At 67.2% G+C, this 26,769-nt stretch overlaps 3 protein-coding genes across 3 annotated transcripts; 2 read left to right on the top strand and 1 right to left on the bottom strand.

The window, feature by feature from the left end:
* Positions 1 to 5,791: 5,791 nt before the first annotated feature.
* On the top strand, positions 5,792 to 10,710 carry EMIHUDRAFT_239306 (hypothetical protein; the record flags this gene model as incomplete). Its single annotated transcript, XM_005776040.1, has 13 exons — positions 5,792 to 5,884; positions 6,570 to 6,806; positions 7,294 to 7,593; positions 7,687 to 8,337; positions 8,933 to 9,013; positions 9,164 to 9,244; positions 9,351 to 9,440; positions 9,547 to 9,630; positions 9,737 to 9,814; positions 9,896 to 9,976; positions 10,082 to 10,165; positions 10,272 to 10,352; positions 10,459 to 10,710. Coding segments are annotated over 13 exons (2,193 nt in total), but the record flags the coding sequence as incomplete, so codon positions are not given.
* A 2,436-nt stretch (positions 10,711 to 13,146) lies between these two features.
* Positions 13,147 to 15,479, top strand: EMIHUDRAFT_239307 (hypothetical protein; the record flags this gene model as incomplete). The annotated part of the gene is made up of 2 exons (XM_005776041.1): positions 13,147 to 13,152; positions 13,215 to 15,479. 2 exons carry the CDS (start codon positions 13,147 to 13,149, stop codon positions 15,477 to 15,479), a joined length of 2,271 nt encoding a protein of 756 aa, XP_005776098.1.
* Positions 15,480 to 23,050: 7,571 nt separating this feature from the next.
* On the bottom strand, positions 23,051 to 26,769 carry EMIHUDRAFT_116287 (hypothetical protein; the record flags this gene model as incomplete). Its single annotated transcript, XM_005776042.1, has 4 exons — positions 23,051 to 23,806; positions 23,896 to 25,293; positions 25,798 to 25,901; positions 26,208 to 26,769. 4 exons carry the CDS (start codon positions 26,767 to 26,769, stop codon positions 23,051 to 23,053), a joined length of 2,820 nt encoding a protein of 939 aa, XP_005776099.1.

Genomic DNA, 26,769 nt, shown 5'->3' on the forward strand with positions numbered 1-26,769 from the left:
TTGACACTCTCTACAACATGTCTTCCTCGGCTGAGGAGGCCCGTGACACCGCGGGCGATCTATCTCCCGCGACCAAGCCGCAGGACCGCGTACGACTCAACATACACGTGCTGGGCACCGATGATTCGGGTCCAGATGACCATCTCTCGAGCGAGAGACGAGGGACGCCTCACGAGACTCCAGAGGGCCTAGACCGGGGCGATACCACCCGGTCAGACCACACTGATCACCTCCACACCACGTTGGAGCGTACAGGGCCCAAGGACGACACCGATGCGCTGGACAAGCCATCGTCGCCTGGCTCCGCCGAGGTCAGGGCTACGCCAGCTGGAATGCCTTCTGCCGGGCTGCCGGCGAGCCCTCCTTCGGCGGAAGCCTTACTGGACCCGAAAGGGTTTGACTTGAACGTGGCAGCGATCAAGCCATCCGCAGTGGACTCGCCTCCTGACGGTGGCGGTGGCGGCCGGGCCATCGGCGGCGGGCGGCGCGGCGGGTGGGGCGGCAGCGGGGCACCAGGAGATGGTGCCGTGGGCAGCGCTGCGGGGAAGCGAGGAAGGGGCGGAGGGAGGGAGGAGGGGGGGGCGGCTCGCCTGCCGCCCTCGAGCCGCGACAGCCGGTGCCGTGGCCGGCCCGCCTTCGAACGCGAAGGGGGGACGGCCTCATGCCGCCTCACCGCGAGAAGCGGCGGCCGGCCGCCACCTCAAAGGAGGCCTCTCGCGCTCGAAATACGTGCGAGGCACCTGCCGAAGGGGGTGGGGTGGTCGGGCGGTCTAGGGGAAGGCGTCTCCGGTGGGTGGGCGCCGCTCCTACAGCGCGCGGGGCGGGGAGGCCGACTGCGGCGGTGATACGGTCGCGCGCGCGGGGCGTGGAGGGCCAGGGAGGTGGAATCCGGGGCGGCGGAAACCTCCGATTTTTTGCAGTTCTAATTAGCCCGAGGCTGGCCGGAGAGGATTGACCGGTCCGATTCTTGTTTTTCCGTTGCTCCAGCCGGCCAGCCGTGCCTACGGCGAGAAAAGGAGCGTCCGACCCGGTCCGATCTCGCGCTCCAGCGGGATCGCCGAGCGCCTCGGACGCCACAAGCGGAAACGGCGTTCCGAGGCGGGGCGCGGTGGCGATCACCGGTCGGCGCCTGCGCGGCCGGCCGGCCCGGTGGGTCGCCACGGCACATGCGCCGCGCGCCGTCGCCAGGCCCCGCCGCCGCCCCGCCAGAGCAGCGGCGAGATGGGAGGCGGTCGGCGGGTGACATCGGCTCTTCGAGCGAGCTTTCAGCTCACTTTGACGACGCTAGGAAAATCAATTCGTGGAATCCAGTTCGAGATGCAGTGAGGCGGAGCCTACCCTGATTAGGAGCAGCAGGGATCCGAGGGACCATGTGGAAGACGGCTAGTGATAGTCCCCCTGCTGCATCGGGAGGACGACCCCGGCTAGCCGCCGACCACACCCACAAAGAACCCTGCACAAAGATCGCACGGGCGGGGACCTGTTCCTTTTTACCCACCTCACAGTAGAGAGGTGTCTGTTTTTATTTATTTATTTATTTAAACCCTAGCCTTGGTGTCAGGTGAGGTGTGTGTGTGTGTGCGGATCTCATCTGCGGTGACGGGTGTGTAGAGGGTCTGGCGCGACCTCGCGTCGGGAGGGTGATGCGGCCCTCGTCTACCAGCGAGTTCTTACAGCAGGCGCAGCGGCGGTACACCGTCGGCGTACACCATCGCAACTGGCTCGCCCTCGCCGACGCCTTCGTCAGCGAGGCATCCCGGCAGGGCGGCCGCTACAAGACTGGCAGGTGCAAGAACCACAAGTGCTGGCGCGAGGCGATTCGGTTCGTCGCAGTCAGCCAGGAGGGGGCTGGCGCCTTCCTGAATGCGATCCCCATGCGGGATGATATGAAGATGGAGACGTGGGCGATGCGCATTACAGTTCAGCGCCGCCTCGGCCTCCCGCCCGATGTTGCCTGCCAGGCGGTGGAGGCGGGCAAGAAGGCGCCAAACGGCAAGCCGCACGAAGAACTCGGCGATGCCGCAATGGTCAACCCGCGTGCGAAGCACGCGACACGACACAAATACCTGCTCAAACGACTCGTCAAGACCCTTCGCTCGGCGTGGGGCATGCTCATCGAGATGGAGCCGACTGCACACCTCAGTTACAGTAACCCAAAACAACCTGACGTGGCGGCGGCGAACATCGGCAAAGGGCATGTGCGCCTCGTTGGCGACTTGAAACTGACGAGCTCGCTTGCGTGCAAGGGTGGCGATCGGCTCGGCTGGAAGGGGGCTTTTGTCGCCTTCGGCAACACCGAGCGGGCGCTGCTCGACTTAGTGTTAGGGCATGCTGCATGGCCGCGGCCGGGAGGGGGGGGGGGAGGGGGGAGGGAGGCGGAGGATGCAGAGGCGGAGGCGGCGGCGGCGGAAGAGGAGGAGGGGGAGAGTGAGGGGGAGGCGGAGGCGGGGGCACCTGTGACGGCCCGCTACGAGAAGGGCGAGTACCGGTTCGCGCGGGAGAAGAATTGCGACCTGCGTTTGCTCGACTTCGAGACGTTCGGCGGCTTCGGGGACGGCGTCCGCAGAATTCTTCGGCAGGCGGCGGACCAGCTGAGTAACAAACTTTCGCACGCTCAGCACCTCGATGAGGTCACATGGACCACCAAGAACTGGCACGGGCTGCAGATGCAGCGCTTGTCTGTCGTTCTCCACACCGCCGTGGCGTGGCAGACGGTGAACGAGCTAGCGTGCGGGGACAGCGGCATTGTGCACGGAGCGAAGTGCATTGCCGTTCTTAACGGAGTCGCTTAGGCGGCTCCGGTGGTGTGCCGGTGATAGTACTAGCACGCGCCAGTTCGCACCTGTGTCGAGCCTGTCTGCTGTGAGAGAGAGTTGTTTGTCTAGATTCTTTTTACTGAGCGGTTGTTTCGACGCCGTCGTTCCCTTTCCGACTCATCTGCAATTGAGTCGGCGTCAGCCGGGCAGGTGTGCTTTGACCGACGCCCGTCCGCTCGACTGGCCGATGAAGAGCGACCCGTACGACGCGCACTTGTCGTCCTCCCTCCTCGCCAAATGACGGCCGCCCTCCGACACCGACAGTCGCGCTCCGCACGCCTTCGAGGTCAGCAGCAGCCGAGCGACGATCGGCTCGTCTCCAATCGCTGGGCGCGGTCACTCTCCGGCCCATCACCCGCCTGCCGATCACCTGTCCGCCTCGCCGCGCGCGGGCCGCTCGCCTGCTCGCCACCGCCGCCGCGCGTCCCCGCGCCGCCACGCTTCCCTGCACCTGACGGCGCTTGAGCTGCGCAGACGGCGCGCTCTGGCAGACAGAGCAGCGGCCGCCCAGGCGGTCGCTGCTCCGCCCCGTCCGAGTCCGTCCGCCCGCGCGTGCCGCTGCCGCCGCCGCCGCCGCCACCGCCGCCGCGTTTCCCCGCGCCGCCACGCTTCCCTGTGCACCTGACACCGCGCTCGAGCTGCGCACAGACGGCGCGCTCTGGCAGACAGAGCAGCGGCCGCCCAGGCGGTCGCTGCTCCGCCCCGTCCGAGTCCGTCCGCCCGCGCGTGCCACTGCCGCCGCCGCCGCCGCTCCACCCGATCCCCGTGTGTCGTGAGAGTAATGCTTTGTGTATGGCAGATGGCACGGGCGGCACACGTTGGTAGGGGCGAAGGTAGGCCCCTCTAGCATAGCGGAAGGGGAACTCGGCCTACTGGCGACGAGGAGGCTGGAGAAATTCGAGGTGTGTAGCATCTACACTGGGGAGATCTTCCGGACAGGAACGGCGCAGCCACCCCAGAGACAGTACCAGACGAACTGTCACGACACACGGCAGCAGGCGGGGGACGCAGCTGGATGGAAGTGACGACGAGAGCGGGGACGACTTTGACAGCGTCGCGGCGCGAATTAATTTCGACTGGCCTGCAGCATCGAATGAGCCGAAACGAGGCACGAGGGCGACGCACTTCGTACGCTACGAGGAGATACAATTAGGCAAGGCAGCTGCGCAGGTGATGGTCCTGTTTGCAGAGAGAGGAGTCAAGGAAGGCCAAGAAATCACATGGTCATATGGGGACTCATACAAGAGCCACCGCAAGGAGATGGGATACAGGGCGGGGACGAGGGCGGATCCGAAGACTCGTCGAGCACTCGCAGCCTCTCTGCGCCTCTCATGCTGCCGCGGCGCCTGCGGGAAGTTCAGTCTTTCCGGAAGATATCGTCGAGTTTTGAAAGCTGCGCGGTCAAACCTGGGGGGAAATAAGAGCGCCACGACGGACTTCAGGTTACCCCTGAAAATCTTCTGACGCTTCTCACTCCCCATCGAGCTCTTCTTGCAGCGCGGCTCTTCCTGTGTGCCGGGGGCACAGAGCTCCGTGCAAGCCGTCCAACGTGATAGGAACGTGTGTATCGCTTCAACGGATCGACCGTGCTTGTTATCAAGACCGATATGACGTACACAGTGACACAACAGACGACACATATTCTCCCACCCGCCAGGCCGCCAAAACGCTCTCGACGAGAGCCACAAGAAGCCGTCCGCACAGCAAGCCGGTGGAGGCCGAGGCAGCGCGCGGAGTCACGATGGCGTGCCGGCCGTGGGCCCGGACGAAGGTCCTGGCTCGAAAACGCGAGCAGAGGCCACCGTGTGGGGCCACGGCGAGCCTCGGCGAGAAAGGTCAGCCCTGGGGGGTCGACGGGCCCCCGGGGGCGACGGGGGTGCTCTCCGGCCGCGGCGGCCGAAAACGGGGGTCTCCAATACGGTCCAATAACGAAGTGATGCACTTAATGCAAGGGTGCCATTGTGCTCTACTACAAAAGTTGTGTAAGATGCCCACGTCTCAGACACTGAATCCTTAGCGGAGCTGAGTTCTGACGGTGTGAACATACGAGCAACCGGAGTGACGACCGGGACCGGGCCGCACGCCGGGAGTGCCCCGACTAGCAGTGACGGGCGCGGATGAGCGAATGAGAGGTCGCTATCTGTGGGAGATGTGTTATTAGAGACAAGGTTGCCTATCTCTCACTGAAAGGGACCTCTCATTCGCTCGTCCGCACCCGTCACCGCTCACAGTGCTCCGCGTGCCGCACCGGCCGCCGCCGGCCGCCGGCCGCTCACGGTAACGGAACAGTGTTACTACTCCGCAACGTTGAGCTGGATCAAACTGAATAGTGCTCCTGAAAGCCCTCTCTGCTCTGCCACACAGTAGCAGCTCACACGACTAGCAGCTGGTGTGGCTGTATTTGTAGCCATTTTTAGGCTGGTCCCAAAATAGTAGCAACACCTCATGAAAATCAGTCAAAAAAGCCCCCAAAAATCGGGGCCTGCGGCGGCTTCCTGGGGCTGCGCCCCAGACCCCCTTGTCTGGGGGGACCCCCCCCAAGAGCACCCCCGTCGCCACCGGGGACCCGTCGACTCCCCAGGAGGTCAGCACCCTATCTCACGCGGTCGGTTGGGTGGACAGCGGCAACTCACCGACCCAACCCGTGCCGACAACCCAACCCAACCCAAAAAGCACGATTCTCAAGTTGCCCCCCCCCCCCCCCCCTCGTTGTACTGCCGGGTGAGCTCTGGTTTCTCCTTGTCACCGTGCACGACCGGCGCGTTGGCCGGGGCGCGCATCGCGTCCGCCCAGGCGGCGAGGACGCCGTCGTGGGGCCGCCGGTGGTGGGCCTTGTTGTAAAGGTAGTCGCCGAAGAAATCGACTGGGAATTTTATATTTAGCAATATGAGCCGCGGGTAACAACCCCTGTCACTCCGTGAAGTGAACAGAAGAGAGGTGTGAACAGACTGGCGTGCTGATCGTGAAGAGGCGCCATGTCATCGGACACCGAGAGCACGGTCTGCGACCCGCGGTTAGAGGTCGCACCCGAGCCGCAAGTCCCCAAGGGGCCGGGCCAGATAAGGCGCGTGCCCCAGCTGTTCACAGCAACAGCACGGTCTACCCCCGTCGTCCCACCCCAAGTGCAGCAGAAACTCCCTCGTGTTGTGCAAAGAAAGAAAACACGCGAAAGAACGCACTATCCCTGTCACGCGAAAGTAAACTATCCCCATGCAAAAAAGAGAGAGAAAAGTTTTCACCACAGTGATGCGCGTGGCTGGTTTTTCTTTTGGAGGCGGGTGCGTTTTTTTTCTGAGATGCTGCGTGAAGACGTGTTTTTTTTGCGATCTCAATTCGTGCTCTGTTCTCCGCTCACATCTGCTGCACGCCGTCATGCTCGCCCTCGCTCTTCTCGTGACGCCCTCAAACGCCGCCACTCGCCCCCGTCCGCGGCGCGGGGGGGCACTCATCGACACGCGCAGCCGCGCCGACTTCCAAATCAAGCTCCCGACCGACGCGCCGCCAGCGCTCTCCCTCGCGGCGTCTGCCTGCCGCAAACCCGACAAGGCCGCGGAGCTCCTGCTCCACCAAGACGTCCTCGGGGGTGGGTGGGCTCTGTTCGGTGCCCGTCCGGACGTCGGCACCTTCCATCCGACCTTCTCTTACCCGTTCAACCTCTCCAAGTTCAGCGGCGCCGCCTCGCGCGCCGCCGCCCCGACCACCCTCAAGCCCATCGGCGCCGCGGCCGACGCCGAGCTCGCCTCCTTTGGCGAGGCTACCGGCGCGGTCAAGAATGGCGACGTCTCGCTCGCCGACTCCACCGTCAACTCCATCGGTGTCACATGCGGCGGCGGCGGCGCCCCTGTGTGGTGCGCGGAGCCGCCGCAGCCGCTCACCGAGCTCTGCGTCTCTGAGGATCCGATCAAGGCCTCGGGCTCCACGAGCAACGTGACGGACTGCACGACCGCGACGGCCCACTCCAAGAGCGAGGCCGACGAGACGGACACAAAGGTGTGCGACTCTCCGCTCTCTCCCACACCGTCTGGCCTCTCTCACGGGGGCATGCTCCGCCGCCCTCCCCGCCTCTCCATCTCCGCCGGGGCGTCCTCGCCGCCCCCCACTCTCCCCCCACCACCCTCTCCCCCTCCCCGCCCCCGCCCCCGCCCCCGCCCTCCCCCAGCCGCCCTCCCCACCTCCCTTCCCCGCCCCCTCCTCCGCCGCCGCCACCTCCCTCCCTCCCCACCCCACACACCATTCCTTGCCGCCCGCCCTCCCCCGCCGCCCCCCAACTCCCTTGCCGCCTCTCCCTGCTCCGCCCCCTCCCCTGCGCCGCCCTCCGCCCTCTCTCGCCCCCCTTCGCCCCGCCCTCGCTCCCCGCTCCCACACCGTCGGCCCCACATCGGCGCCTCCGCTGCGCGCCGTCCCCGCCTCCGCCCCAACTCCCCCCCGCCCCACCCCCTCACAGAACAAGCCTGCCCCGGGCTCCACGACGGACGAGGCGGACTGTACGACCGCCACGGCCCACTCCAAGATCGAGACCGGGATCGGTAAGACCTACCCGCCTACCTCCACGCTCAACATCGGCGCCTACGCCGAGCTCCTCGCCCCATTTGACGAGACTTCCGGCGCGACCAAGATCGGCGACCCCTCACTCGAGGAGAGCTTCACGAACGCCACGGCCCCCTCAGAGAACGATGCGGCGTCCCTGCTCTTTCTCCACCCTTGTGCAGCCGTGCTGGCGCTGCTCCTCGCGGAGTTCCTTGAGCCGCTGCTGCGTGGGCAGGTCAAGAAGAAGAGGGTGGAGGGCCGCAGCCACGCAGCGATCTCCGTACCCTTGCTCGCCAGCACGCGTGCTCTCCGAGTTGGCATTGCGATCCTCTTTTTCCTGCAGGGCGTATGCGGCACACCAGCGGCGCCACCGTCCGCGCCACCAATCTCTCCTCCGCCTTCACCGCCATCACCGCCCAAGGTGCTGGTCCAGTTCGCCGTCACCAGCGGCTCCAGGTGCGCCGAGAGCCTGCCGTACGGCCCGGAGCCGTCCAATTTCGCGACGTCGACCTCGCCGCTGGTCTGCACCGACTGCGTCACCGACACGACCGACACGTGGGAGCAGGAGTTCTACTGCGACGGCAGCACTGGCCCCGACCTGACGCTCGAGTACAAGTTCGACACGGACCGCACGATCGGCGCCACCCTCGCCGCGGCCAACTTGGGCGGCATCCCCGTCACATGGTCCGCCTCGGGCTCGCTCCTCAGCAGCCCCGTCACCATGAGCGGCACGTGGGTCGGCACCTCGACCACCGTGTACTGGACCGGCTCCGTCGGCGCCTCCGGCTCGGCTCTGGCCTCGGACGACTTCGCGTGGATGGGCGGCGGCGGCGTGATCATCGACGGCGACCAGCAGAACACGGTCTCCGGCTCCACCGGCGTCTGCTCGGGCACGGGCGTCTACGGCCAGTCGAACTGCAACTCGGGCGACAGCAGCTGCAGCACCCTGTACTACGGCTCGTCGTCCAAGTCGTGCTCGAGCATGATCACCCGCGTGTACGCGCGCGCCGGTCCCAAGCCACTTGCCCCTCCGTCGCCGCCGCCGTACCCTCCGGCCAAGGCGCCGGTCCCGCCGCCGCCGCCGCCGCCGTCCCTTCCGCCGCCGTCCCCGCCGCCGTCGCCGCCGCCGCCGTCCGCGTCGAGCGAGGCTAAGCTCCGCTCCCTGATCGCGGAGGCTGCTACTTCGCAAGCCGACGTCGCAATCTACCTGCCGCCCAGGGCGGACTTCAAGCTGAACAGCCGGATCAGCTGCGGCTCCGACATCAAGGTGACCGTCGCGAGCAGCGGCGAGGGCGCGACGCTCGACGGCGAGGGACAGACCGGGCTCTTTTCCCTGTCGGGCGGCTGCAGCCTCACCCTGCGGGGTCTGACCCTCGTCAACGGGAGGACGACGGGCTACGGCGGCGTTGTGTCCGCGAGTGGCGCAGGCGACGTCGAGATCATCGACTCGACGGTCAGAGATTGCTCGGCTGGCACGTTCGGGGTGCGCCGCGTAGGGCTAGCCGCACTCCAGCAGCGCCGCACGGCAGCGAGGCGAGATATAGAGAGGGCCACGGCTGCCTCACCCCGCTCCCTCCTCGCAACCGCAGGACGGCGGCGTCGTCTACGCGTCTAGCAGCGGTGCGGTCTCGATCATCAACTCGGATGTGAGGGACTGCTCTGCTGACAATGTGCGCCGGGTAGAGCTAGCCGCCTCCCCTGCAGCGCATGACCTCGAGTGGAGCCCCAGTCCTCGACAGGCTCGCAGCGCCGCACGGCAGCGGGGCGAAAGATAGAGAGGGCCACGGCTGCGTCACCCCGCTCCCTCCTCGCAACCGCAGAACGGCGGCGTTGTCTACGCGAGGGACAGCGGTGCGGTCTCGATAACCGGCTCGGCCGTGACGAGCTGCTCTGCTGGCATTGTGCGCCGCGTAGAGCTAGCCGCACTCCAGCAGCGCCGCACGGCAGCGGGGCGAGAGATGCAGAGGGCCACGGCTGCCTCACCCCACTCTCTCCTCGCAACCGCAGTACGGCTCTGGCGGCGTCGTCTACGCCAAAAGGAACAGCGGTGCGGTCTCGATGATCGGCTCCACCATGACGAGCTGCTCTGCTGGCGAGGTGCGCCGCGTAGAGCTAGCCTCCCTCCAGCAGCGCCGCACGGCAGCGAGGCGAGAGATAGAGAGGGCCACGGCTGCCTCACCCCGCTCCCTCCTCGCAACCGCAGGACGGCGGCGTCGTCTCCGCGTATAAGAACAGCGGTGCAGTCTCGATCATCGGCTCGACCGTGTCGGGCTGCTCGGCTGACGGGGTGCGCTGCGTAGAGCTAGCCGCACTCCAGCAGCGCCGCACGGCAGCGGGGCGAGAGATGCAGAGGGCCACGGCTGCCTCACCCCGCTCTCTCCTCGCAACCGCAGGACGGCGGCGTCGTCTTCGCGGAGGACAGCGGTGCGGTCTCGATAATCGGCTCCACCATGACGAGCTGCTCGGCTTATGTGCGCCGCGTAGAGCTAGCCGCCTAGAGAGATGGAGAGGGGCGACGGCTGCCTCACCCCGCTCTCTCCTCGCAACCGCAGTACGGCGGCGTCGTCTCCGCGAGGGACAGCGGTGCGGTCTCGCTAAGCGGCTCGACCGTGTCGGGCTGCTCGGCTGGCGGGGTGCGCCGCGTAGAGCTAGCCGCCTCTAGCAGCGCCGCACGGCAGCGGGGCGAGAGATAGAGAGGGCCACGGCTGCCTCACCCCGCTCTCTCCTCGCAACCGCAGAACGGCGGCGTCGTCTACGCGAGGGACAGCGGTGCGCCGGTCTCGATCATCGTCTCGAACGTGAGCGACTGCTCGGCTGGCTCGGTGCGCCGCGTAGAGCTAGCCGCACTCCAGCAGCGCCGCACGGCAGCGGGGCGAGAGATAGAGAGGGCCACGGCTGCCTCACCCCGCTCTCTCCTCGCAACCGCAGAACGGCGGCGTCGTCTACGCGTGGGACAGCGGTGCGGTCTCGCTAAGCGGCTCGAACGTGTCGGGCTGCTCGGCTGGCTCGGTGCGCCGCGTAGAGCTAGCCGCACTCCAGCAGCGCCGCACGGCAGCGGGGCGAGAGATGCAGAGGGCCACGGCTGCCTCACCCCACTCTCTCCTCGCAACCGCAGTACGGCGGCGTCGTCTACGCGTGGTACAGCATCTCCCTTTCCATCGCGGGTATCGCTTTCATCGACAACAGAGCGGACGGGTCAGGCTCGGTGCTGTACCTTTCAAACACGCCCTCCTCGATCAGCGACGCCTCCTTCACCGGCAATACCGCTGGCGACGACACGACGATACAGACAAACTCGCCGATAGACTGGGACTGCCGCTTGGGCAGCTGGATGCCGCGCAAGGGCACCTTTTTTGGCGACTTCAGCGTCCCCGAGTGCAACCTCTGCCCTGCTGGCTACTACGGGAACAGGAGCGGCCTCACCAACTCCTCCTGCGATGGTGCGTGTAAGCGAGGCCACTTTTGTCCAAAGGGCACAGCGGAACCGCTCCCGTGTGCGCCTGGTTTCTACATGCCCGTGATTGGCGCAGCCAGTGCCGAGTCGTGCCTCCCTTGCTCTCCGGGGACGAGCCAGTCCACAGCCGGCGCGGACCGTCCCTGCGACGAGTGTCCTCCTGGCACGTTCGCCGATCAGCTCAACGCCACCGGCTGCACCGACTGCCCCGCGGGACGCTTCTGCCCGAATGCAGGCACCATCCAGCCCCTCGACTGTGCCGCAGGGCAGTACCAGAACCTCACCGGCCAGGCTGCGTGTGTGAAGTGCCCTGCTGGCGAGTTCCAGCCGGAGCGCGGCCAGACGTCGTGCGATTTGTGTGCCGCGGGTGGGTACTGCGAAGTCACAGACGACTGTGGCGGCGGCCTCACGCCCTGCCCTGCGGGAAGCTACAACGAGAAGACGGGCAGCAGCTCACCAGATGCCTGTCAGAAGTGCCCCCCCGGTACCTCTAGCCCGACCGCCGGCGCAAACAGCAACGAGACGTGCGCGCGCTGCCGTGCTGGGACGTTTGGCGGCGAGCCCGGGCTGAGTGAGTGCACGGACTGCCCTGCGGGCCGTTACCAGAACGACACGGGCGCGACGTCCTGCCGCGACTGCGAGCAGGGCAGCTACTGCGCCAAGGGCGCGTCGGCGCCGCTGCCTTGCGACGCGGGTACCTACTCGGACAAGACGGACCTCACCGCCGCCTCGCAGTGCACCGACGCCTCGCCGGGCCACTTCGCCACCACGGGCTCGACGCAGCAGACGGCGTGCGCCAAGGGCAGCTACGCTGCCACGGCCGGCCTCTCCGAGTGCGAGCTGTGCGCTGGCGGGACCTACCAGAACGACACGGGCGCGACGTCCTGCCGCGAATGCGAGAAGGGACGCTACTGCGTCAAGGGCGCGTCGGCGCCGCTGCCTTGCGACGCGGGTACCTACTCGGACAAGACGGACCTCACCGACGCGAGCGAGTGCACTGCTGCCGATCCGGGCCACTTTGCCACCACCGGCTCCACAGAGCAGACGCCATGTCGCGAGGGTAGCTTCGCCGCCAAGGCGCGCAGCGAGGCCTGCGAGCTGTGCGGCCAAGGCTACTTCCAGAGCGAGCCCGCCGCCGCTGCCTGCGTCCGCTGCGCTGCTGGCAAGTTTTGCCCGGTGGGGTCGTCGCGCGAGCTGGACGCGCAGTGCTCGCCTGGCACGTACGCCAACGTGACGGACGCCGACGGCGACCCCGAGTGCCTCGCCTGCCCCGCCGGCTCGTCGTGCGCGGGAGGCGGCGCCGCGCCTGCCGTGTGCTCTCCAGGAACCGCAGCCAAGCCTGCTCAGGGCCAGTGCACCGTCTGCGGCCTCGGGACGTACCAGCCGGACTCCGGAGCCGCGGGCTGCCTCGAGTGCGCGCCGGGTACGTTCTGTCCCAAGGGAAGCAGCGCTCAGCTGCCAGCGACCTGTCCCGCGGGCTTCTACAACGGGAAGGCGTCCACCACGCTGGAGAGCCTCGACGATTGCGTTGGTTGCGCGCCTGGCAGCTTCTGCGCCGGCGGCGCCGCGCAGCCAGCGCCTTGCGCCCCAGGCAGCATCGCCCCCTCGGCCAACATGTCTGCTTGCGAGCTGTGCCCGATCGGACGCTTCGCAGCCTCCACCACCGAGTGCGAGGAGTGCGAGGCGGGCGCCTACGCTGCGAGCGAGGGCCTGTCGCAGTGTACCCCCTGCCCTTACCCTACTAGCTCCGACAGCGGCGACGTCACCTGCTCCATCTGCAAGGAGGGCTTCTACCTGCAGGACGCGAGCGCCCTTCCGGATGACATCTTCCGCTTCCCGACCGAGCACTGCAAAGCGTGCCCGCTGAACACCAACTGCGCGACCAATACCACTCTCGAGACCCTCGGCGTCCGGCGCGATTACTGGCGCGCCTCGGAGCGAACCACCGAGATCCACGAGTGCGACGCCTCCGACCACTGCAGCGGCTCGGGCGGCGCGGCGGAGACCTCCCGCCGCCTCGTCGCGGCGTCTGGCAGCGCCGGCCCAGGCTGCGACCTCGGCCACACCGGCCCGCTCTGCGAGTGGTGCGTGAGCGACGAGCAGTACTTCAGCCGCGCGGAGCGCGGCTGCGCCGACTGCCCGACGACGGGGCAGTTCGGCATCCTGGCGGGAGTCGTCGTCGCTCTTGCAGGGACAGGGCTCGTCTTGTACCGCGTCCTCGCCCGCGCCGAGGCGTGGGGCCGCCTTAGAGCACGTCTTGACATCTGCGAGTCGCAGGTCGGCGTGTATAGCTCCCTCAGTCACCCTGCACTGCCTCTTCTCCTGCCGTGGACTTCTGCCGATCACAGAATGGAAGTAGCCCGTCGCTGCCTCACACATTGCGTGTGGCGAGACACCTTTCGCGCCATTTGCCTTAGGTCGGCTTCCAGCCCAAGTTCAAGATTTTGGTCAGCTTCTACCAGATCGCCGCGACGCTCGGCCCCGTCTACGGCGTCCGCCTCCACGAGGACTTCACGCGCTGGACCGACTTCATGGACGCGATCAGCCTCGACCTGCTTGGCCTCACCTATCCCGATGCCTGCATCGGCTCGATGGGAGACCGGCTCCTGCTCGCAGGCTTGTGGCCGATCTTCTCCATCATGCTCGGAGGCGCCGCCCTCGCCTGCTGCGCCCTCGCGGAGTGGCTCTTGTCTGGTCGCGCCGACGCCCTCCGGCGCGACCTTGTGCGCGCTACGCTGCGTCGCCTCCTCTACTGGGCCATCCTCGTCGCCTACCTCGTGCTGCCCTCCGTGTCTCGCTCCATCTTCAAGGCGCGGCAGTGCGAGTCGTTTAATGTCGACGACTTGACAGCGGAGAGGCGCAGCTACCTCGTTGCCGACCTCGACGTGCTCTGCAGCGCCGACGACGACGAGTACAGCGGCCTCGACGCGTACTTCTGGGCCTTCTTCGTGCTCTGGCCGATCCTGTTCCCGCTAGCCTTCCTGGCGCTCCTGCTTTCGATCCGCTCCGAGGTGCGGGCGCAGCGAGTCAGGGCCACGGCCCGCGCTTGCCGCTTCCTCTGGCGCGACTACGATCCGCGCTTCCTCTTCTGGGAGGTCGTCGATCTGGGCCGCAAGCTGTCCCTCGCTTCTCTGGTGCTCTTCATCCAGACAGACACCGGGTCGAGCAAGATCCTCCGCCTCTTCGTCGCCTCTGTTGTCTCAGCCCTCTACCTCGCCGCCCTCGCCCTCGCCCGGCCCTTCAAGCGTGACGACGACCTCTACCTCGCGTGCACCGCCAATCTGTTTCTCGCCTGCTGCTTCACCTCCGGCACGGTGATTCAGCTGTGCGAGAGCGCTGCTTACGAGGACATGTGCAAGGCCCTCGTCGGCTTCGACAGCGCGCGCGGAGCGAGTGAGTTTGTGATCGCGCTCACCGCCGCAATGCTCGCCGCATCGCTGCTCGTCGTCCTCTTCAAGACAGTCAGCGCCGTCCGCATGCCCACTATCCGCCTCTGCTCCTCCGGCCGCCCCCCAGTCCTCGAGCTGTCCCCCGAGTGCCACTTCCACGGCTTCATCTCGCACTGCTGGGGGACCGGCCAGGACCAGACGCACACCGTCGTGCGGCAGCTCCAGCTTCTTCTCCCCGGCGTCCGGATCTGGCTCGACGTCGACAACCTCGAGGACGTGGGCAGGCTCGAGGAGTCGGTCAGAGACGCGACGACCTTTCTCGTCTTCCTCAGTGCGGGATACTTCAAGAGCTTCAACTGTCGCCGCGAGCTGTACGCTGCGCTAGGCTCGAACCGGCCCTTCATCCCGATCCAGGAGGCTGACGTCGACAAGGGCGGCGCCTCGATCGAGGCGCTGAAGGCAGAGTGCCGCGAGCACTGCGTCGAGACCGCCCCGCCGGCCTACCCCTCCTACAGCGGGCCAGGCGAGATGCTCGCGCGCGTGTTTGAGGCGACGCCGCCGATTGTGTGGGTGCGGGTGAACGCCTTTCAGCTCGAGTCGCTCAAGGCTGTCGCGATGCGCATGCTGCTGCACTCTCCTTACTACGCGAGCCGCCCGGCCGAGCTTGCTGGAGGAGTGATGGTCCCTCGCCAGCCGGGGCCCTGTGCCTTTAGCGGCCCCGTCACCATCCTCGTGTGCCGCGACAACGAGGGCGCCGTCGGCATTGCAAGGGCGCTCAAGACGGCGGCGAGGGAGGGGCGCGGCTCTACCGCCAGCGCCGAGACGGTAACGATCCGCGATGCGGAGGAGGCGCTCGAGGGAGTCAACGCGGCCCCGCTCTCCGGGCACGTAGTGTGCCTGCTCTACCTGAACGATAAGACCTTCCTGGACGCCGGCGGCGCCGTCGCGCGCCTCGTGCAAGCGGCGATGGACCGACGCATCGCCGTCGCAATGGTCCACGAGCAGGACCCTACCTGCGGCGGCGTTCCGTTCCGCAACTTTTTCCAGCAGACGCCGCAGGTGCTGCTGCAGCCGCCGTACAAGCTCTTTGACACGGTGGCGGTGCCGCTCTACCCGGCTCCGGAGCACCGCACGGTGAGCTTGCGCCTCGCGCTGAGCAGCATGGGAGCGGTGCCGTGCGACGCGGGGCCGCTCCAGCGGCGGTGGGAGCTCCTCCGCCGCCGCATAGCGGTGGCGCGCCTCGTGCGGCGGCGCCCCGCCGAGCCGTGCCAGCAGCCTGTAGTGCAGCCGTAGGACGTGTGGCGAGACCTAAGCTGTAAGCAAGGGCTGATCCGGACGGGGAGCCGCCGAGCAGCAACAGCAGTGCCAACCAACCAGCGGAGATGTGGGAGGGAGAGCGTAGCGCGAGGCGGCTGCGCGGCCGTAGAGATACGCACGTGGGCCGTGATTGATGGTCGGCAGCTCGGTCGGCGCGAACTCTAGGCGCGAACGCGGCAATAGTCTCATTCTTGGGGGGCCTCTTTTTAATCGAAAGAACCGTTACATACTCATCAAGCTACGAGAAAGCGAGCACCCGCTTCTGGATGCCGACCGGGCGACTTCATTCAGCGCCCGAGTGCTACCTTGTTGCCCCGCTGGCTACTACGGAAACAGCAGGAGCGGGGCCCCTCACCACACCCTCCCCTGCAGCGGCCAGTGCGTCAGGGGCCACTATTGCGAGGAGGGGACCGCCGACCCGAGCCCGTCATCGGGCACCAAACCAGGAATTCGGCACTTTTTCGGTGCTGGTAGCCCCCCCAAAACAGGCGCGCGCAGCGCGCCCAGGGGCGCCGCAGGCGCCCCAAGCGGCGCGGAGCGCCGCCGCAGGCGGCGGACAGCAGGTGCGCGAAATTAAACGCCATTTTCGGTTCCGCGGTTTTGCCACTAACATTGAAATCCGGTACAAAACGACTTAGCCGAAACAGCTGACAGACAGACAGAGAGCACACACGTTCGAGACGGGGGTGCGCCGACCGCCGTCGCGGACCCAGTAGAGCTAGATGGTCCCACAGGATGCGCCCTTAGCCTCTGAGCTCGTCCTAGACATTTTAGGGAAGCGTGGGCAGACCAGAACGCGGCCACGGCGACGCTCCCCTCCGAGGCTGTCAGCAGCGCTGGCGGCGATCGTGGCGACGGCGCCTCGCCGCTGCAGCGGCACAGAATCGAGGAAGTGGCGTTGGTGGCAGCATCAATGAGATATGAAGGCGGCCGTAATGCTGGTGGCGCCTTCGAGGGCGGCGGAGAGGGCGGTAGCAGCGACGGCGATCGAGTCATGTGGCAGGGGTGCGAAGCAGCAGGGAGGCTTGAGTTAGCGACGCGGGGCGGTGGCGTGCCAGCAGGTAAGCGGCGGCGGCGGAGAGCAGGTGCGCGAAGTAAAGGCCAATCTTGAGATATCCATTTTGCACCACCTTTGGATTTCTGGTACAAATTGACTTGTGGATCTTGAAGGCACGCGCAAGAGCGCACCAGGCAAGTTGACTGAACCTCGGATCTCGCTGCCGCTAAGCGTGGCGTCGATTATCAAACGAGCGGTGACAGTAGCGGTGGCAGCGGCGGCAGCGTCGACAGGAGCACCTACTGCAGCGTGAAATGTGAGCTGGGAGGCGGGAGGCAGATGCAATAGGAGCGGGAGAGTGAGATGTCAGCCAGCACGGCAGACCTTTAAAGCGCGGCTGCGGGCGCGTTTGCAGTGACATGCGATCCATGTGGTAGCAAAGGCACGGCGGGAGTAGCGCGTATGCAGGCTGTGGGCGAGGGTGGCGCGTCGCGAGTGGCGGTGCAGCTAGTCGGTGGCGCGGGTGCTGGCGACCGGCGGAGAGATGCAGACGGCGCGAGAGATGAACCCTGCGGAGAGGCGAGGTGACGGGCGAACCGCGACGGTGGGAGAGGGCTGAGCATCGGCTTCACCGGAGGCACAGGAGCCTCGCACGCCCGACCGTGACGAGAGCGCCCTAACGCTGCTTGTACAAGCAGCGTTAGGGCGCTACCAGCACCGAATGGGTACCCTCCCCAGGAATTCTATGGTCCGACACATCTAAAGTGGAAGGGTGGGGTAGGGGAGAAGTACTCTTGAGGGAAACATTGGACCGTCAGGCCCCGGGGACTGGCCAGCCCGACTAACACAACCTTCAGGAACACCATTTTGCGGTCCTGAGCGGCCGTCTCGGAGCAGAAGCTTCCCTGCCTCCTTAGCCATGTTGCGGTGCCCTCGCGCCATCTGGTCCACGCACTGCTCGCAAGTAAAGCGTCTTCACAGGTCGGCAGATACGCCTCACCTTCAAAAAGGTGGCTGCCTACCCCAAAGCCCAGCCCGGTGCATCGATTTCTCTTGACGATTTCACTTTAAAACGCTGGTGCAGATGGGGTTTTCTCTATAGAAGTCGGAGCCTTGCGTCGAAGGAGAGGCAGCGTGCGGCTCCGTGGACTCGGCCATCACCCGCGGGTGAGAGGGCGATAGGAAGCACTCCCGCCCTCTGAGGCGGCCGTCCGAGTCGGGGAGGCAAACACACAGCCATCCTCGCGGGTGTGGGCGGCCTTATCGGCCCGCTATACTAACCCTTAAGTCGGCCCTTCCTCGGGTCGGCTTCGGAGGCCCCGCAGCCCTAGCCGGAGCTAAGGGGCCCGGCTTTCTCGGCGCTAACCCTAGGGGAAATCGCTCCGGAATAGGGTTCCCGGCACCATCGGGCGGCGCCACACGGATGGAGGGAGTCGGGTTTGCCATCGGCGGGCCGTGAGGGCGCTGAGAACTCAAGGCTGAGTTTTCGCTCCACTTTCGATGTGTCGGAGTATGCGAGGACGGCCCGTTCTGCCCGTTCTCGGGCTAGTCAGCAGATCTAGCGCAGAGAGGGCGATGAGGCGGAGGCACGCCGCAGCGGCAGGTGCAAAGAATTGGTATGAATAAGCGTATCAGCCGCTATACACACGAAGTTGTCACGGCTAACCCTTTGAGTCGGTGTTCGTCTCGGTGGCGAAAATCGGTCTACCGCCGCCACGCGATTGCGCGCGCGCGAGGGCTACTCGAGACAAGCTTGATGGCCTCCGCCGCTCCTCCTAGTCTGATCCGCCTCTCCTCTAGCGCAGAGGGCCTCATCTCGCCGGGGAGAAGTGCGGTGATCCGCCTACCGCCTTAGGCACTTGAACGGCGTCACGGTGAAGGCGGGCTCGGCCGCTGCCTCCCAACGCCTTCGAAGGCCGAGCCGCGCGCCCTCGCGCGGCGTGTGAGCAGCCCGCACGCGCGCCTGCTCGGGGACGCGCCGGGGAGTCGTGTGTGGACCGTTAAGAGAGCCGGGAAGGTCCGTTTGACGGTGCCGATACCTTGGACGCGACCGGCATGATCGGCGAAAGTAGCGCGGTCCTCCGCTGCCTACCGACGCCTTCCACGGCCGAGCCGCGCGCCCTCGCGCGGCGTGTGAGCCGCGGGCACGCGCGTCTGCTCGGGGACGCGCCGGGGAGTCGTGTGTGGACCGTTAAGAGAGCCGGGAAGGTCCGTTTGGCGGTGCCGATACCTTGGACGCGACCGGCATGATCGGCGAAAGTAGCGCGGACCTCCGCTGCCTACCGACGCCTTTCACGGCCGAGCCGCGCGCCCTCGCGCGGCGTGTGAGCAGCCCGCACGCGCGCCTACTGGGGGACGCGCCGGGGAGTCGTGTGTGGACCGTTAAGAGAGCCGGTAAGGTCCGTTTGGCGGTGCCGATACCCTGGACGCGACCGGCATGATCGGCGAAAGTAGCGCGGTCCTCCGCCACCTACGGACGCCTTTGAAGGCCGACCCGCGCTCCATCGCGCGGGTTGTGAGCATCCCGTACCCGAACCTACTCGGGGCGCCGCCGCGACGGCCTGGATGGCACGTATTTTTGGCCGGTGGTGCCTCTGTCCGAGTCGGCGGCGGCAGCGGCGATGAGGCCGCGGCGCAAGGGCGGAGCAGAACCGCCGCAGCGGCCTGCGGCTGCGCCGCGCGCCCGCGCGCGGAGGAGGGGCGTGTGTGAGTCAGTGCTACGCGGTGCCGCCCTTGGAGAGGCGAGAGAAGCCGGTGTGGCAGGCAGGTTTAGCTTTGTCGGGCGGCGCGAGCCGCCTCGCCGCACGCGGCCCAAATCAAGACACCACACCAGCTGCGCTGGCAGCGGGCGCTGGTCGTCTGGCAGGCAAAGGGGCGGCTAAACGGCATGGCCCGGATCGCGTGCGCCAGGCCCCGCGCGCAGAGGGCGGCTCTCTGAGCTCAGGGCGACACAGAGCGCTCGGCAGCAGCTGTGAGCTCTCAAAAGTCGCTGTTCACACTGGCGACACCGGTTTCTTCTTTTATATCTTCATGAACCGCTGGGGGAGGAATAATTTCGTGCCCAGACCGCCGTACTGGCACGGTAGGATCGAGATCCTCGAGCGAGAGATGGAATTGGAGCCCTGGTGCGACGGGTTAGGTGAGCTACCATCACTGTCTTAGTGCGCGCGCCCCGCATGGTCCGACACATCTAAAGTGGAAGGGTGGGGTAGGGGAGAAGTACTCTTGAGGGAAACATTGGACCGTCAGGCCCCGGGGACTGGCCAGCCCGACTAACACAACCTTCAGGAACACCATTTTGCGGTCCTGAGCGGCCGTCTCGGAGCAGAAGCTTCCCTGCCTCCTTAGCCATGTTGCGGTGTGCCCTCGCGCCATCTGGTCCACGCACTGCTCGCAAGTAAAGCGTCTTCACAGGTCGGCAGATACGCCTCACCTTCAAAAAGGTGGCTGCCTACCCCAAAGCCCAGCCCGGTGCATCGATTTCTCTTGACGATTTCACTTTAAAACGCTGGTGCAGATGGGGTTTTCTCTATAGAAGTCGGAGCCTTGCGTCGAAGGAGAGGCAGCGTGCGGCTCCGTGGACTCGGCCATCACCCGCGGGTGAGAGGGCGATAGGAAGCACTCCCGCCCTCTGAGGCGGCCGTCCGAGTCAGGGAGGCAAACACACAGCCATCCTCGCGGGTGTGGGCGGCCTTATCGGCCCGCTATACTAACCCTTAAGTCGGCCCTTCCTCGGGTCGGCTTCGGAGGCCCCGCAGCCCTAGCCGGAGCTAAGGGGCCCGGCTTTCTCGGCGCTAACCCTAGGGGAAATCGCTCCGGAATAGGGTTCCCGGCACCATCGGGCGGCGCCACACGGATGGAGGGAGTCGGGTTTGCCATCGGCGGGCCGTGAGGGCGCTGAGAACTCAGGCTGAGTTTTCGCTCCCACTTTCGATGTGTCGGAGTATACATCCCGTGCGCTCCAGGCCAGCATCAGCCCCTCGCAGCCCAAGTGGACTGCCTCACCTGCCCCGCCGGCTCCTTCTCTCCCGACGTCGGCCTCGCCGCTTGCCCTCACGGAAGCTACTGTGAGGAGGCCGCCACCCGCATGGTCTGGGAGCCTTGTCCCGCCGGCAGCTTCAACCCGGCCATCGGCTCCAACTCGAGCGCCGCGTGCGAGTCCTGCCCCGCCGGCACCGCTAGCGCAACGCGGGGCGCGGGAAGCACCGTCGCCGCCGCGGCGGGCCTCGCCGAGTGCGCCAGCTGCGCCGGCGGGAGATATCAGAACGACACGGGCGCTACGGGCTGCCGCGACTGTGTGCCCCTACTGCGCCAAGGGCGCGGCGGCGCCGCTGCCGTGCGAGGGCGGCACCTACTCGAGCGCGACCGACAACGACGAGCAGGCCGACTGCACGCCGGCCGATCACGGGCTCCACCGCGCAGACGCCGTGCGCCAAGGGCAGCTACGCCGCCACGGGCGGCCTCTCCGAGTGCGAGCTGTGCGCTGGCGGGACCTACCAGAACTCGAGCGGCGCGGCCCCTGTGGCGGCGGAGCGGGAGGGCAGACGCCGATGGCCTGGACACGTCCGCCGTCCTGCCGTTGCTGGCGCGTGGCGTGCGACGCATCATCAGCATGCAGACAGGCAACGGCATGCAGCGAGGCGGGACATGTCCAGGACACGCCCCTGACATGTCCGGGCCGTGTCCCACAGGAAAAAAGCCCTACCGCACCCTCGAGCAGTGCGGCGGAGACCTGACCGAGGGGGTGGAGAGCGGTCTGATGGCGCCCCCCTCACAGCGCTACGCGCGCCGCGCCCGCCCGGCCGCTACCAGAGCTCACGGGTGTCGATCTGCCGCATATGTTAAAAAAACTGTTCAAGTCTTAAAGGCAAAACACAACGCTCTGCGGTTGGTGCACCCCTCACACTGACACATTCCCCTCATCCCCTACCCTTGGCTGAGCACATCTACCTTGCGAGCTAGCATCTCCGCATTTTCTCTTCCAGTCATGTCCGCCCGCGCCGCGCGCGCCATCTCTGGGCGTGGCTAGTGCAGCCACTGAGAGAGCTATTCCGAAGGAGTGGTCGACGCCTCGCCTAGAGTTCGGGTGGACTTGCGCACTGCTTAGCCCTGAGGGGAGTGTGTGTGAGGTGGTGTAAAGATAGTAATGTTGTCCCGTTTCAGGCGGCAGGTCAGGGGATTAGCCGGGAGGATTCGGCAGCTCAGCTGGGGACTGAGCGTCTGCAGGCAGCCTTCCGCCCGCGCCGAAATTCACAGCCCTCCCGGGCCGACGGGGTGCTCCTTGGATCGGGCCCCGCTCCCCGCTTTTCCTGTACCTGGACTGTCCGGGTCAGGAGGGTGAGAGTATTGGGTGGGCAAGGGAAGTACATCTGGCGGGTGGCGATTGAGGGACAGCAAGTGGGTTGATTGGGGGGTCAATGGGCGCGCGGGTGGCGCTTTGTGGTCCTGGGCGAGCAAGGGAAGTGGTTAGGAGTCTGGGGCCTAGAGAGGATTGTCGAGATGGCATGCGAGAGCGGTGGGCGTCTGGGCGAAGGTGGCGCGGCTGGAGGTGGGCGAAGGTGGCGCGGCTTGCGGGTGGTGTCCGAGGGACGATGATGAGTTGTCAGTTGGGGCGCGAGCACGCGCGGGGTTCATACTACATAGGGTGCTGGTTGTGAGCTGTGCTATACCTGCAGGCTTGCAGCGTTGAGTGGGCGGTTTTTGGTCGAGCGGTCTGGTCGAGCGGTTTTTGGTGAGCAAGTGAGCGAGGGATCGAGGGAGCGTGGGAGCGGCGCGCGAGCACCGTTTTTTTTGCTGTGCGAGTCGAGTTCGTGGCCGGTGCGCGGGAACCTGGCTGAAAACCCGCGCAGCCGGCCGGTTGTGCGACCGAGGTCGCCGATGGTACGACCGAGGTCGCAGAGCCTTGGCGACGCGACGCGCACGTCGCCAAGGAGTTCGTAAAATGTCCGAGGGTTTTCCACCGGACATCTGTTCAGTGTGTTCTCCTGTGACTCCCCTCCCTTGGGTTGTCAATCTTCTTTCTTGCTTTCTTTCTTTCGGGAGGTAAGGTAAGGTAAGGTAAACTTCTCCACACACACGAGGTGGTGGGGCAAGGGGGGGCAACCCTCGCGTCTCCACGTCTGACGACAGGAGCCCCACGGCATTCAAAGTGCAAGGCCCAGTGCGCGTGGGTGAGCGGTGTGTGTGTGTGTGTGTGTGTGTGTGTGTGTGTGTGTGTGTGTGTGTGTGTGTGTGTGTGTGTGTGTGTGTGTGTGTGTGTGTGTGTGTGTGTGTCACGTCACTTTCTTTCGGGAGTACTAGCACGCGCCAGTTCGCACCTGTGTCGAGCCTGTGTGCTGTGAGAGAGAGTTGTTTTGTTTAAATTCTTTCGGGAAGCGAGCGGACGCGACGGCCAGGTGGGCCTAAGGGGCTGTGCTCCTTTTGGTACCTGTGTCGAACCTCTGTGTCGGTGAGAGAGAGTTCTTTTTGTTGAATTCTTTCTTTCGCCCTGTGCGGCCCGTACTCCACCTAGCCGTACTGAACTCTCCTTGCCAGCGAACAAAACGTACGATCAAAAGCTCGAGGAGCCGTCGATCCGTCGGAACGCGTCGGCGACGCGCTTAAACGCGTCCGCGGCTCCTCGCTGGCTGCACTTGTCCGGGTGCAGCAGCCGGGCGAGGACGTAGTAGCGCTGCCGCGCCGCTCCGCGGTCGTGCCCCGTGAGGCCCAGCACCGCCCACGCGCTGGCGTCGCGGTCAAGCGCGAGCAGCCGCTCGCACTCGGCCGCCGCGTCCGTCGGGCTGGGCCCCGGGTCCCGGCTGCCGTAGTAGCTGCTCGCCGCCCTCTGCAGCAGGTCGCGCTGCCCCTTGAGCTTGCACTCGCAGCAGGAGTGCGGCCCCACCAGCTTGGCGTTGTAGGCGCCGGCGTTCAGCAGCTCCGACTTGCCGATCCTCACGCGGTTGCGTCCGCCTTCGGTGTGGTTGAAGAGCCGCTCGCTGGTCTGCCACCGGTGACCCAGCCGGCAGCAAAAGGTGAGCTTAAAGACACCGCCGCCACCCGCGATCGGCAGCGAGGCCATCGGCACGCGGGCCTGGCCCCCGCCGCGCGGCCCCCGGAGCAGCACGCAGCCCTGCCTGCCCGAGGTCGTCCCGGTGGGGTATAGCCAGGCGGGATGGCCGCTTCCGTACGCGAAGGGCTGGGCCACGTGGTGGCCCTTGCCCCGGATGCAGAGCGCGTGGTGCTCGCACTGCCCGCTCCGCGGCACGAACTCGGCCGACTCGCACGCGACGCCCGCCTCGAGGAGCACCTTTTGGCCGAGGTCGGCCGCCTGCTCACAGGATGCGTGGGGTGAGGGGAGGCGCACCCCTTCGGGCTCGGCTTGGCGCCTCTCGGCCGGAGATCGGCCGCCTCGCAGACCGGGCACGCCGCGTCCGAGTTGGTCCAGCGCGCCGACGCGCGCGAGGCCTGCGACTGCCGTCGCTGCACCTGAGCCATCAGGCACTGCACGCTCGCGCCGAACCGGTGCCCCGCCCGGCACTCCCACTCCACGACGCGGCGCTCGGCGACCCGCGCCGCCGCCTCCTCGCCGGCGAGGGCGCCTTCCAAATCTGGCGCCCACGTGTAGAGCTCGGGCGACGCGCGCGGGTCGATGCACCGCACGCCCAGCGCCTCCTGGATGGCCGCCGCGTGCTGCGCCAGCGCCTCCTCCACCTCCTCCGGCCGCAAGGGCGTGCGCAGCGGCGCCGCGGGCGCCATGAACTTGCCGTACTGCTCGGCGTTCACGTCCATCGGGGTCCGATCGGCCCCCCGCGAGGGCGGCGGCGCGCGCGGCGGGCGCAGCGACTGCCACCGATCGATGACGTGGTCGGCGCAGCAGTCCGCGAACAGGCCCCTCAGCGTCTCTTCGGGCAGCGGGTGCGTCTCCACGGCGCAAGGGGTCAGGGCGCCGCCTCCGCCCGCCTCCTGCCCCACAAAGCGCGGCATGGCCACGTCGACGGCGCGCTCAAACTTGACCGCGGCGTAGGTGCCCTTCGAGCGCAGCGCCTGCGGCGGCGCGTCGCCGGGCGCGACGCCCCACGAGGGCGGTGGCGCGCCGCGGCCGAGGTGCACGATCGAGTACGAGACGAGCGGCACGGCCGTCGCCTTGCGGAGCTGCGACAGCCACGGCTCCACGTCGAGAAGGCCGCGCCAAGTGATGCAGAAGGAGGACGAGCGCAGCCGCCGCCGCCGCACGTGATCCGACATCGGACCCTCCACCGCCGCCGGCTCCTCCTCCTCCTCCTCCTCCGCCTCAGCCCCCTCCTCCGCCTGCGCGAGCGCCTGCGCGTAGGCCACTGCCTCTGGTGGTGCAACCTCCTGCCGGCTCGCCACCTCGCTCTCCGCCTCGCCCTCCTCCTCGCCCTCCTCCGCCCCAACCATCTCTGCCCCACTCTCGGCCGTCTTCTCCGCCGCGCCGGCAGCCTCCGCCCCGGCTGCCTCAGCCGCCCCGGCTGCCTCCACCTCCTCGCCGCCGCTCTCCGGTGAAGCGTTCGCCATCTTCGGTGGCGGCTTCCCCGCCGCCGCCCCCCGCCGCCTGGTGGCAAGCGGCCGGCCCTCCTCTGAGTCGGAGCCGGCGCCTCCCTCTGCGCCGCCCGCGCCTCCCTCTGCGCCGCCCGCGCCTCCCTCGCCCCTCCCTCCCTCGCCAGCCTGCTGCGGGTCGCCTCGCGCGCGCTTCGGTGCGCGCGCGGCGAGGGGTCGCCGCTCCTCCTCGTCCGAGTCCTCCTCCGCCGGCGCGGCTCCAGAGAGGACTTCGTTGCGCACCCTGAGGGCCGCAGCCTCTGGCACAGCCGCGCTTGAGGTGGGCGACGAGTCTAGTGCCAGCGGTGGCGGGTCCAGCGCCGATGCGAACGTGCCAGGCGCCGCTCCCGCCGGCGCCGCTCCCCACGCCCAGTACGTATGCGCCACTCGCGTTGCGCTTAGCTGGGGAGAGTGGTATGGCAAGGCCGCTGCGCTTGCCGCCGCCGAAGAAGACGGCGAGGGTGGCTCCGCCTTGCACTGCTGCGGCAGCGGCTCGAGTTGCACTGTCGGCGGGGCTTGCACTGAGACGTTGCCGCTGACCGCAGCGGGCTGGGCAGGGAGTGGCAGGGTGGCGGAAGCTGCGCCGCTGCCGCTGACCGCAGCGGGCTGGGCAGGGAGAGGCAGGGTGGCGGGCCCAAAGTGCAACCCGCCCGACACCAGAGCGTGCTCTCCGGGGTGTCGAGGACTTGTCAGGCTGGATGGCCGAGCGTCAGCAAGTGTGGCAGCGCTGGCGCCGGCAGTTGGGAGGCAGTAGCCCTGCACCGCTCCGTAGGCGCCATGGATGCCGAAGCCGCTGGTGGCGGCTGCCAGCTGCTGCTGCCACTGCTGCTGCGGCTGCGCGGCGGCGACCGGCGGAAGATATGGAGCTGCGCACGGAACAGCGGGCGGAGCTGCAGATCCCGCGTGAGGGGCCGCGCGCGGAGGTACGGGCGCTTCAAACATCGCCGGAAAGGACGGCACACCCGCGGCAATGGGCAGCAACGGCGCAGCCCACGCGGCGACGGGCAAAGCGAAGCCTCGCGCCATCGCACCCTCCGCATCGCCCACCGGGGCGTCGCGCCTCCCACTCCCTCTTGGGCTCTGCCGTTCGGAAGACAAGGGGTACTGCAGGACGAGGGGAGAGCGCAAAGGCTGTGGCTGCCCCGGCCGTGGCGGCGCCCTGCCCTCGGCACCCGCCTCCAGCTGCGCGCGCGCGTCCCAATGCGGCACGACGGGGCGGCGGACGCGCGCAAAGCCCCGCTCCGGGACGGACTCGCTGGCCGGCTCGCCGCCCCCGTCGAAGCCACCCGCTCGGCCAGCATCGATCTGGGCGAGGCTGCCAGCGCATGGAATCTCCATTGCGCGTGGCCAAAAGATCCCGCTGCTCTCTGCTGCCGCGAGGCCTTGCGCGCTCTGCTCGGCGCGGGCTGGCGCGCCCGCGCCGCAAAGCGAGCCCCCACCTCCGGCAAGCGCGGGGGCGCCCCGATCGGCTGCCGCCGCCTCCTGCAGCAGCTCTATCGCCTGCCCGATCGCCTCGGCCAAGCGTGGGCCACAGCGACCCACGGCCGCCCTGAGCTCCCCGATCGCCCGCCCAACCGACTCCGGCATGCGCCTCTGCTGCTGCTCGGGCCCGTCCCCCGGAAAGTTGAGGATGGCGTTGTCGCCGTGGATCTGCCGCGCCCTCGCGTCGTACGCGCGCGCCGCCTCCTGCTCGTCGTCAAAGTCTCCGATGACCACGTCGGTGCCGTGCTGCAT

Source organism: Emiliania huxleyi (assembly GCF_000372725.1).
Source record: "Emiliania huxleyi CCMP1516 unplaced genomic scaffold EMIHUscaffold_286, whole genome shotgun sequence".
NCBI classification, from domain to species: Eukaryota; Haptophyta; order Isochrysidales; family Noelaerhabdaceae; genus Emiliania; species Emiliania huxleyi.